Source organism: Hibiscus syriacus, unplaced genomic scaffold (genome assembly GCF_006381635.1).
Source record: "Hibiscus syriacus cultivar Baekdansim isolate YM2019G1 unplaced genomic scaffold, ASM638163v2 tig00003041_pilon, whole genome shotgun sequence".
Taxonomy (NCBI): Eukaryota; Viridiplantae; Streptophyta; class Magnoliopsida; order Malvales; family Malvaceae; genus Hibiscus; species Hibiscus syriacus.
In genome coordinates this window covers 1,073,158-1,086,202 of record NW_024061960.1, presented here as the reverse complement: position 1 = coordinate 1,086,202, position 13,045 = coordinate 1,073,158, and the positions used below count along the sequence as shown (strand labels likewise).

At 31.2% G+C, this 13,045-nt stretch overlaps 1 protein-coding gene and 1 pseudogene across 1 annotated transcript; both read left to right on the top strand.

Annotated features, from left to right (window-relative positions):
* Positions 1-1,161: 1,161 nt before the first annotated feature.
* Positions 1,162-1,590, top strand: LOC120167708 (oleosin-like). The gene has a single exon (XM_039176645.1). It carries the CDS (start codon positions 1,162-1,164, stop codon positions 1,588-1,590), a length of 429 nt encoding a protein of 142 aa, XP_039032576.1.
* Positions 1,591-8,697: 7,107 nt separating this feature from the next.
* The window catches only part of LOC120167698, a 28,035-nt pseudogene continuing 23,687 nt past the window's right edge, over positions 8,698-13,045 (top strand).

Sequence of the window (13,045 nt, the reverse complement as noted above, 5' to 3'; positions counted from 1 at the left end):
TTCGAGATCGATTAGGACAAAATTCAATTAACACTGAAATTGAATGGACTTGACTCAAGCTTTTAATTAGTAGAAGCGAGTTATTTGATACTCACTCGAAAAATTCGAGAGCGACTCGAAAAAATAATATATTAATTTTTAATTTTTAAATTAAATTATTAGTAAAATTAATATTTATGTTGAAAAAATATAATATAAAATTTTCATGTACTTGTGGTTTAGATTCGGGCTCAAATTTAAGCTTCAATTGAGTTAAATCTAAGAATGTTTTGAGTTTAAATTTTTTAAAATCCAAGTCGAGTTTTAAAATTTTAAGCTTATGGACTTTTGAATTGAGTTGAACTTGATAATTTTAAATTTATTCGTTTTCGAGTTGAGTTCAGCTAAATTTTATACCTTTCGAGTTGAGTTAATTTCATCAGTACTCTAGATCGACTCTGTTCGTTTACAGTCCTAGATCTATGTGGTGCTGAAATGGCGAGGAATTCATAATTTTAGAATTTCTTCTGCTTTTTCTTGTAAGTATGACGTACGATCATTTAAGTGGTTTTTATTTTATTATTTAAATGTCAAAGTCAAATTTCTTATTAGATTAATAAAAGTTAATGCTTGAAGGATCAAAATTAAACTAACCATAAACATAAGAGATCCAAATTAATTTTTATTAAATTAATGACTAAAATACGTACGATCATTTAAGTGGTTTTTATTTTATTATTTAAATGTCAAAGTCAAATTTCTTATTAGATTAATAAAAGTTAATGCTTGAAGGATCAAAATTAAACTAACCATAAACATAAGAGATCCAAATTAATTTTTATTAAATTAATGATTAAAATCAAACAGATCGAAATGTGAATCATTTTCATAGCAAATTAGTAATATGATTTTGATTATAAAACTTAAAAAATAATTAAATGTATTACATACTTAAAATTTTGAGTTAATAAAGATCGAATAAAGTGAGGATATCCAATTTTTAGGGCAAAAGCAACCATTATCTCAAAATAAAGTAGATAATACCCTTAATAAAGAGTTAAACACCCACCATCCATGATTATGAATGTACTCAAAAAGAAAAGGTCAATCAATGGTCTCCGTTCTTTTCTCCTCCTATATCATTTCATTCCTTTTCACCCTTTCTCCTTCAACCTCCCAACCATGGCCGATCATCGTCCAAGCCACCAGAGTTCCAAGTCCAGTACTTTGTTACAGAAACTCAAGGCCCTTGCACCAGACTACGGTCAACTTCTCCTTTTCATCACCCTCTTCATTCTTGCCTCCATTCTCATAGTTCTCACCGGCCTCTCCGCCACCGCCACCATTCTCGGGTTCATCTTTTTCATGCCGTTGATCTTGGTTTCTAGCCCCGTGTGGTTCCCTATTGGCGCCGTGCTGTTTGTTAGCATCGCCGGGTTCTTGTCAGCATGCAGCTTCGGAGCTGTTGCCGTGGCGGTGTTATTGTGGCCGTATCGTTACGTAAACGGCATGCAGCCAGTAGGGTCCGATACGGTTGAGCAACGGGGAAAAAGGATAATCGATGAGAAATACAATGATGCTATGGAATATGGTGTGAAGATGATCGCGTAATTAGTCTATATAATAATCACAAATTAAATAACGAATTTATTTAGTTGGAGAGAAGATTTCTATTCCGAATGATTAGTTTTCATTCTTAATGTCTTGCTTCTACATTTTCAGTTTTCTTTTTATACTTTCGTTTAAATTCACAAATTAGTCCTTGTAGAATAGTTTTAGGAGCATATTAATCCATCCATTATAAAAGTGAGGCAAATTTATAAATGTTGGTAAGATTGAATGCTAAAAATACCAATATTTTATAGTTTAAGAGGACATAAAAAGAGAGTTATTTAGTGTAGTGTTAGGAGTGTAAATGAACTAAGTGTGAGCGAATAAGGTTGTGTTCGTGTTCGTTTATTTACTTTTAAAGGTGCTATTGTTCGGTTCGTGTTTGTTCGTTTAGCATTCGTGAACATGTTCAATTAACATTCGTGAACATATTTGTTTATGTGTTTGTTTAGTGTTGTTCGCAAATAAGTTCATTTAGTACTCATGAATATTTTCATTTGCAAGCTAAAAATGATAAAATTACGCTACTAATGCTTAAACTCCTTAAATTTCATAGTTTAAACTCTAAATTTCATAATGTGTTCAATTTAATATATATATTCACCAATATCTGAAATTTAAAAAATCAATTGTAAACGAGATTGTAAACGAGTTATTAAATGAGCTTGTTAATGAACATTAACGAACTAGACGATAAACGAGCATATAAAGGAACTTGCTTGTAAACATAAACGAACTGAATACACCTATGTATAATCAGAGTTGGCTATTAAAGAGAGCACCCTAAGCAACCACTAAGAGCCCCCATTTTTTATAGGGCCTCAATTTTTTTCAATCTTACTTTTTATCTTATAATTGATGTACTTAATTTTTTTAATTTTATTTTTTATTTGTATAATTGAGATCCTTAATTTTTTTAATTTTATTTTTCTCTTTATAATTGAGGCCCATAATTTTTTCAATCACACTTTTTATATTTATAATTGAGGCTCCTAATTTTTTCAATCTCAATTTTTACCTTTATAATTGAGACCCTTAATTTTCTCAATCTCACTTTTTTACTTAGTCGAGCGGCGTGAAAAAACTATCCACAAACGCAAATCACGTATCTAAATCCAATACGAGACTTCAAAGTAGAGAAGATTAGGATGATAACAAATAAGCGACATATTGATCGATCGTGGAGATGTCAAATCCAACCCTGAGAAAAAGGATAAACAAAACAATGACCAAACAACCGAAAATGTGTCATAAAGACAAAGAAAAATGTGTCATAAATGCAAAGTTATTAAAAATTTAAAAAAATATGCAACTTAGTGTAGCATAAAAAAGAGCTACTTAGTGTGGTGTTAGGGGTGTACATGAATCAGCGAATAAAGTTGTGTAATGTATTAGTGTTCGCTTATTTACTTTTAAAGATGTTATTGTTTGGTTTGTGTTCGTTCGTTTAGCATTTGATGTTTCGATATAACAAATTAAGTTAAATGAATTTTAAGATTTTACAAAAGATTTTCTAAGTATATTCGATGTAATTATTCGAATATCAAAATATTACTCCAAGTCTCTCAAAGTTCATTTTAATCCTTACTAAAGTGTAAAATTGCGTTTTATACTTAAACTATTTTTAAAACAATTTTACAAAGTATTTCGAACCGTTTCAAGAAAAATCAGATTGTCCAGAGGGTACAGATTCCCCCCCAGAGGTACCGATTTCCCCCCAGGGGGAACAGATTCCCCCCCAGGGGGTACTAATTCCTTCCTGTCTAACGGTCAAAAACAGATTGTAATTAGGGAACCGATTCCCTATGAGGGGGTACCGATTCCCCCCACGCTCCAAGCTGTTTTATTAATGGTTTCTCATCTCCAAACGGCTCCAAAACATCCCCAACGACTATATACGACTTCAAACACATTCCAAGCTATAAATACAAGCTAAGAACACTTGAAGAAGTAAGAGAACAACTATCCAAGCAATCAAACACAAGAGAAGAGTTTTTCATTCTTATTTCATCTTTCTCTTGTAAATATTTTGTTCTTGTGAGCTTAATTCTTGTAAACACCTACCTTAGAGATGTTTTCTTGTTTACATTTCTTATCTTTTTGTAAAGGGGAAAGGTTCTAGCTTATCCCATTTTAAAGCTAGAGAAAGGTTCTAGACTAGGGAGTTTGTAAGGTTACTCTTTATCCTCAAAAGAAAGAACAAATTAGTGAATTTGTTGGAAAATCCTTAGTGAGGAGCTAAAGTAGTGGACGTAGACTTTGGTTGAGAAAGTCAAACCACTATAAATCGCTGTGCAATTCTCTATCTTTCAATCTCCTTACTCCCTAAACATAAAACCATTCCGACCCCTCTTTGCAAACTGTTCCTGTTGTCGATTCGAGCTTCCGAAAATCCCAACAATTGGCATCAGAGCCTAACTCGTTAAGAAGGTTTAACCACCTTGAGACAATCCTTAAAGAAGCTCTACCAATTCCTGACACAACCGAGAAGATGGCTTCCACCTCCGGTTCGTTCCACATGGAAGACTCCCTACCAACCAACAAACCTTCATACTTCAATGGAGTCAACTATCATCATTGGAAGAAATTAATAAAGGTATTCATTCAATCCAATGATCTTGATGCATGGGAGATAATCGAAAATGGCTACTTTTCACCAAAGAAGAAGGAGAAGAAGAGGAGTGACAAAGAACGGAAGAAAGCTCAACTTAATGCCAAGGCCATGCACATGCTATTTTGTGCATTTGGTCATGAAATCTATGAAGGGGTTTCTTCATGTTCAAGTGCCAAGGAGATTTGGAATAAGCTAGAGGAAATCCATGGAAACAAGAAAGAAGAACCAACAAAGGTGGTGTCTCTAATGGCTTATGAAGAGCCCGAGGTATCTTCTAACTCTAATGAATTTAATTCATATACGTTTGATGAGTTACAAGATGCTTTTAATAGGTTATATTCGGAGTTTGAGACCATGAACTCCAAATATAAGAAAATAATTTCAAAATTTAAAATCGAAAACGATTTTCTTTTGAAAACAAAAATAGATTTTGAAAGCCAAAATGAAATTTTGAAAAATGATTTAGAGCTTTCAAAAATAAAATTTGATAGTTTTGAAAAAGAAAATTTTGATTTAAAAGTTAAGCTTGAATGCTTAACAAAAGAAAAAGAAATCATTTTAAATAATTCATTTAGTTCAATAATAACAATATGCTCACATTGTCATTATCATGGCCATATGGAACATACTTGTCCTTTGAAGAAAGGAAAACGTTTTAAAATTAGGCAAGTATGGGTTCCGAAAGGAACAAGGGGCATTGAAACTAACGTCCAAGGATCCAAAGTAATTTGGATACCAAAATCTACTTAAATGTCTCTTGTAGGTGTGTGGGAGCAATGGTGATGAAAATGATGATATTCAAGATGCTCTAGCCACACATGAAAAAGGAATGGGTAACCTCTAAGCTTAATACTTTTAATTTTGGTTATTTGGTTATTTGGTTGCTCATTTGATTTTAAGCATGCATGAGTTTTGGTTTTAAATGATTATGCATCATTGTTTTAATCTCATGTATGTTGAAAAGATGATTATGATGAACATTTTAAAGTTGTAATGATTTTTCAGAATTTTTAGTTCATCATAATAAAATTTTGGTCAAAATTAGTTTTAAATATAAATGATATCTCTCTAACAATTGATATCAACTTTTCAAATACTTTGATTTTATAAATCTTTAAAATTTTTGACCTAAATTTGAATGTTTATGCATGTGGTTTAAATGAAAATAATTGATATCAAAACTTTTCAAATGCATAACATTTTTAGAAAACTTTATGCATATGATATTAAATTCAACAATTGGTATTGCATAAAGTATTTTAGACTTGGATGTATTGCATTTCATGTGCTACTAACATGTTTGTTATTCTTTGTTGAAATTCAATTTTATTTAAGTGTCATGATATTAAAAGCTAAATTTTGTTTGGAATGCTATTATTGAGGGGGAGCTTTGATTTTTTTTTTCCAAATGATTTTTAAAATGTCAAATTTACTACTTACTCTCCAAAGTTATTTTGAACTTCAAAGATTAGAGTCTTTTTGATTTAACAAAAAGGGGGAGAAGTGTTAAAGTAAGGGAGAGTAATTTTTCAAACGTGTTTAATTTCAAAATCTTAAAATTACTAAAATGTTTTGTTATATCAAAAAGGGGGAGATTGTTGAAAACATTTTGATGTTTCGATATAACAAATTAAGTTAAATGAATTTTAAGATTTTACAAAAGATTTTCTAAGTATATTCGATGTAATAATTCGAATATCAAAATATTACTCCAAGTCTCTCAAATTTCATTTTAATCCTTACTAAAGTGTAAAATTGTGTTTTATACTTAAACTATTTTTAAAACAATTTTACAAAGTATTTCGAACCGTTTCAAGAAAAATCAGATTGTCCAGGGGGTACAGATTTCCCCCTACAGGTTTTTACAGAATGTCCAGGGGGTACAGATTCCCCCCAGGGGGTACCGATTCCCCCCTGTCTAACAGTCGAAAACAGATTGTAATTAGGGAACCGATTCCCTATGAGGGAGTATCGATTCCCCCACGCTCCAAGTTGTTTTATTAATGGTTTCTCATCTCCAAACGGCTCCAAAACATCCCCAACGGCTATATACGACTTCAAACACATTCCAAGCTATAAATACAAGCTAAGGATACTTGAAGAAGTAAGAGAACAACTATCAAAGAAATCAAACACAAGAGAAGAGTTTTTCATTCTTATTTCATCTTTCTCTTGTAAATGCTTTGTTCTTGTATGCTTAATTCTTGTAAACACCTACCTTAGATAGGTTTTCTTGTTTACATTTCTTATCCTTTTGTAAAGAGGAAAGGTTCTAGCTTATCCCGTTTAAAAGCTAGGGAAAGGTTCTAGTTTAGCCCAGAAAAAATAGGGAGTTTATAAGGTTACTCTTTATCCTCAAAAGAAAGAACAAATTAGTGAATTTGTTGGAAAATCCTTAGTGATGAGCTAAGGTAGTGGACGTAGACTTTGGTTGAGAAAGTCGAACCACTATAAATCGCTGTGCAATTCTCTATCTTTCAATCTCCTTACTCCCTAAACATAAAACCGTTCCGACCCCTCTTTGCAAACTGTTCCGACTGTCGATTCGAGCTTCCGAAAATCCTAACAAACATTCGTGAACATATTCGTTTATGTGTTTGTTTAGTGTTGCTCGCAAACAAGTTCATTTAGTAATCATGAATATATTCATTTGCAAGCTAAAATGATAAAATTATGCCACTAATACTTAAACTTTTTAAATTTCATAGTTTAAACTCTAAATGTTACAATGTGTTCAATTTAGTTCATATATTCACCAATATTTAAAATTTAAAAAATAAAAAGTAAATGAGCTTATAAGCGAGTTATTAAATGAGCTTGTTTATGAACATGAATGAACGAGTTGATAAATGAGCTTATAAAAGAGCTTACTTGTGAACATAAACAAACCAAATACACTTATGTATAATCAAAGTCGCCTATTAAGGGGAGCACCCTAAGCAACTGCTCAGGAGCCCCATTTTTATAGGGCCTTAATTTTTTCAATCTTACTTTTTATCTTATAAGTGAGGCCCTTATTTTTTTTAATTTTATTTTTTATCTTTATAATTGAATCCCTTAATTTTTAAATTTATTTTTTCTCTTTATAATTGAGAATCCTATTTTTTTTCAATCCCACTTTTTTTACCTTTATAATAGAGGTCCTTAATTTTTTTCAATCCCACTTTTTACATTTATAATTGAGGCTCCTAATTTTTTCAATCTCACTTTTTATATTTATAACGAAGGCCCTTAATTTTTCAATCTCACTTTTTACCTTTATAACTGAGACCCTTAATTTTTTTTCAATCTCACTTTTTACTGAGTCGAGCGACGTGAAAAAACTATTCACGATCGTAAATCGCGTATCTAAATCCAATCTGAGGGTCCAAAGCAGAGAAGATCAAGATGATAACAAATAAGTGTCATCATGATCAGTCGTGAAGATGTCAAATCCAATTCTGAGAAAAATGATAAACGAAACAATAATAAAACGACCGAAAATTTGCCATAAAGACAGAGAAAAATGTGTCATAAAGGAAAAGTTATTAAAAATTAAAAAAAATAAAGATATACTATAATAAAATAAAGGAAAAACAATGAATACCAGTGCTTAACGACTATCATCAAGATTAGTGTTGTCGTTGGTCACAAAGACAAAGAAGAAAAGAAACTAGTGGTGGCCAAAGAAAAAGAGAGAAATCTAAGATTAAAAAAACGTTAAGATTTAACTTTTAAACAGATTATACTATATTATAATTTAAATCAAATAAATGTTTTTTGAAATAGTTTTCTGTGATTATAAAGCAATATTTGTTTATAATTTTCATAACTTGTTGACAATGCTCACACATTTTATATGCATAAATGTTTGAACCCGGGTCCTCAAAAAAAATGTTTTACCACTAAAACCTCTCAATTGATTTTGAATGCATATTATTTTCATTTTATTAAACATATTATATTTTATATCACATCTAATATGCAAGTCCTAACAATATATTGTATACAGTATTCTATATATAATAAGAAGATTGATGTATAAACAATAAACATTAAAAAATATAATTTATTTTTCTTTTACACGTAGCGTATTATTTTTTATTAAATTTAAATATTAATTATGTTTTTTAATTAACTCTATTGCATAATTAGAATGGACATACAAATTTGTGCATTGTTTAATCAAATCAAATAAGGCCTAATTCTTATTGTAATTTGAATCCCAAAGATATCAGCTTGATCCACACCTTCAACACATGCAATAAATATGGAATCATAAATTGAAGTCATCATATGAATTCCATCAGTAAGAAACATGGGGACCATTTATGTAGTTTACCCTTTTATTTAATGATCAACGTGTTATTTGTGTTCTATTTAAAATACTAGTTGTTCCTCTACAATTAATGGCAAAGAATTGGGGTCAAGTCAATTCTATATAAAGTGGAGGTTCTGTTCATGAAATAGGCAAGAAATTAAAGAGAAATAAGGTTCAGTTTGTGGGAAAGAAAATGTGGAGGCTTAAGGTTGGGGAAGGTGGGAATAATCCCTACATTTTCAGTACAAACAAGTTTCTGGGAAGACAAACGGGAGAGTTCGATCCGAATGCAGGCACAGCTGAAGAGCGAGGTGAGGTTGAAGAAGCTCGAACCAACTTCTACAACAATTGTAACAATGTTCAGCCTAGTTCTGATCTCCTCTGGCAGTTGCAGGTATATCCAACTTGTTTCTTTTATCTTCACTCATATGGAAGAATTAAGCTGTTGTCCTTGTATATTCCCATTTTGGAAGTTCTACATATAGTTTAATTTAAGATTAAAGAAAGACACAATTAAAAATATTAAAATAATATATAATATTTTCAGTTGAGCGTGACTTAAAACTTTTCAATAATTTTGGTTGAACAAAAAATGTTATGAAAAATTTGATATTTTCTGTTGCAGACTAAAAATATTATGAAGAATGTGTGCAACCGAAAAAAATAAATAAAAATTAACATTTTAGGTTGCTCTCAATCGAAAATATTAAATTTCTTTAATATTTTCGGTTGCATCTTTTTTAGCTTTAAATTAAGTTGTTGTTCCTTAAAAAACACAAATAACTAGTCAGATCCATCCATTGGCAAATGTAGTTTGTGATAGACTCAAAATTTAAGGACCCCCACTTTTAAAAAAATGGTAACCTAGAAAAAATATTTTTATGGTAAAATTTAACCTTAAGAATTCAATTTTAATTAATTTTTCTTAAAAATCATTAAATTTATTTTATTTAATGGAAAAAAATCTTATTTACGTCTATCTTAATTTCAATCATCTTAAATTTTAATATTTTACAATTTCATTTTATTATAAAGTATTTAAAAATCTCATTTTAAAAATAATGCAGAATTTACATTTTTTAAGTCGGACCTACAACCTGTGATTTATAGGACAATTCTAAATACAGCCACACTAAAGTCAGCTGGATTCCTAAAAGCTGTCGGGCACACCACTATAATACCACTATCTACCAGCTCATGAATCCCATTATAGTTTTTATTGATAATGACACATACGGTGCCCCCCTTGGATTGTATGGTTAAACAGTTGAATGAAGATATTATTGATACCCAATGGATACTTCCTAACCAGGCTTGTAAAATGGCATGAGTAAAGACATATAGTTAAAACTTAGCCAGAGAGAGAGGGCTGGGATTTGAGCCTATTGAATTATTTAATTTAATAAAATTTAAACATTAAAATATTGCATGGCCATTCCTAATGCATGTTGATGTGGTTTGTCTCACTCCAGTTATTAATATATATATTAACAGTAACCATATAAATATATATGTGAAGGAAAGGTTTAAGGACATTTTTGGTCCTCGAATTTCTAAAGAAAAAGTCATTTTACTCATAAAATTTTTAATTTACTGCTTCTCTAAATTTTCTTTTATCAAATTAACTAACTGACAGAAAAATAACTTACATATTATTAAAATCATTTGTGGATTTAAATTTCTTAAGAGTAAGTTTGACATTAATTTTAAAAAGTGACTTTTAAAAGTACATTTCAAAAGTCCAGTTTAAAATTTAAATATTTTTATTGTTATCATAAAATACTTTTAATAAGAGAAAATATCTCTTTTAGATATTATATTGTAAATTAAAAATATATTAATTTAAATTATTTTAAATTTATTAATATTTTAATGTATAAAAATATCAATTAAATTATAAAAAGTTATAAGTGAAAACTATTTATTATCATAAAATATAAAAAGAATTTAAAAGTTTTTCCTTGATAAAACTCAATTAGTATATAATTAATACATAATTTATAAAAACAATTGATTTTTTTTGTAAAGGAGTGGAGTCAATGCATCATAGTAAAGGTAAAAACATATTTTTGCTTCCAAACAGAAATTCGAACAGAAAAAGCTAGAAAATCCAACTTTTGTGATTGATTTAAAACCACCATTCTAAACACACTTTTACCTTTAAATTTTATCTATTTGATAATGATTTTGATTTCAAACCTAACTTTTAAACCAAATATTCATTTAGACATCATTACCAAACAGTAGGAAGTTCTATATATGGAAATATTATTTTAAAATCCCACCTTCTCCACCTACTCGATAAATCCTCCAAGTATGCCCCAACCCTTTCTCTTGAAATTCTTTTATCCTTTGTTGTGTTGTCATAGCATGAGATGTCTCCACTATGTTGCCATAGTAGGGATGCCTCTACCCATTGGTCAAAAGAACTGAGATACCTCCGAATGCAGAGAAACCTCTGACTGTTAACTACAGAGACATTGAATTACCTTCTGTTCGCGTGTTGTGAGTACTATAAAATATACGCAAATAATGTGCAAGTATACACAATCGCTCAAGTAATACAATGATGAGTGAGTATCGTCTCCATAGGGATTAGGTGAAATTACAAAAGTATGACCAAAGCTAAGTATTAATCTATCTATATATAGTTAGTCTTTATATATACAAATGTCACGGCAAATGAAAATGTGTATGAAGGTGGATGTAGATGAATGGTCTGATGGTGTAGCAGATGGAAATGTAGTGGCAATATAAAATGTTTAGTGTTGAAAATGGTGTAATGTCGAGGCAATGAAAGATGGTAAATAAACAGTAAATAAATAGCAAATAAAATGAAAAGAAGATAATCCTCACGTGACAAGCTTCCAACGGAATAAATGGTAGCAATTGATCTAAGGATGCTAAACTTATTTCTCAGGCATATTTAAGCTATCTAATCTTTACTTGCTCGACAAGGCTTTCCTAAAATGTTCTCAAATGAACCTAACAGAATAGGATGCCAAGGCATATGCTCTCACTCAACGATGTTGGCCAACCTACCCTATTGATAAAGACACACTTTTTAGTCATTGAAATCCTATCCTAGTCTCTCCCGAGATCTAAGGGATTAGGTTATAATATTCCTAGGCCAGTTCAAAGCCCCTTAAAAATACTATAACCCATTGCTTATGAGGATCTTGTCTTGCGGTTCTCTCGAATACTTACAAGTATTTTTAGCTTAGGTTTCTCTCGAATACCTAACCTTCATCTAAGAAATGGACATTTTCATGCCTCTGACAAGCCTAGATGGTGAAGCATTCATAAGCAAAGCAAATAAAGAAACAAAATAAACTTAAATAAACCATTAAAATAAAGTCTAAACATCAATTAAACCAACCGCCACCAAATAAGTTAGTTCATGGTGGGGTTCGAAATATCCAAACACGAAGTCATGCAAATATTCGTTCCAACAACCCACAAATAAATAGAAAAATAGTAGCAAAAAGGGAAGTGAGAATAAGCCTTCGACGCGCCACCGGAGGTCTCCTCGGCCACAATGAATCACCCTAGCTCGCTAGCTCCTCTCGGCACTTAGCTCGCCACTCCTTGGAGCTTTATAAATGGAGGAAACCCCAAGGAAGAAGAAAAGAAAAAGGAAATAAAAATCTGATTTTTTTCTGCTCTATGCGTGTGCCTCTTCACGTGTTGTAGTGTCTCCCTTGAGGTGTAATATATATTAAAAATATCTAGGGGTAATGATGAGGTTGTTGGGTACAAAATACCCCTCATACCCCTAGAATCACACCTTGTGTGTGAACCTTATCCTCCAGGTGGCAGTGATCCCATAGCAGCTCTGGCAGGCAGTTACAGCGATCATTTCACGTGTAGAGCCAGCTGTCCTCGTATAATTTTATCTTTTTGCCATTTTCTGCGCCAGAAATGCCAAGGCATTTCAATCTGCTTCAGCAACGTGTGATGCTGCGGCATTACTTTCCAACGAATCCTTTTTACTTGCTATTCCCTGCACACACAGAAAAACTACACCTTTTTCTCAAGCAGCATCATTAAGAAATAAAATAGTACTACCACCACAAATGCAACTATATGCAACTTCATGATCCTAAAATGCCTAAAATGAGCTTTTAAACAAACAACAACTTAAGCAAAAAATACCTTAAAAGTGGCCTTTTTAGGAAGTTAACACACCTCCAAACTTAAGCTATTGCTTGTCCTCAAGCAATAGATAGCAGTTACATAAGCAAAATGTCATGGCAATTTTCAACAATAGAATAGTAGGACAAAATTGAATTTCAACCCTCAAGAAAAATAGGCTTCAACATGCTAGACTTATCAAGAATTCAAGTACTTTTCCCTAGGTCAAGATCATTTGTGGTAATGTGTGTGCGTGATTGTATCCAATCTATACTTAGTAAACTTAGACAATTTCTACTCAAGTCCCATAGTTTTTGTCAAGGCATTTACTTATTCATTAAGCACATTTTCTTTACTCCCTTTTACTTTTCTGAATTTTTGTTAGATGCTGTTACGAAGGGAGTCAG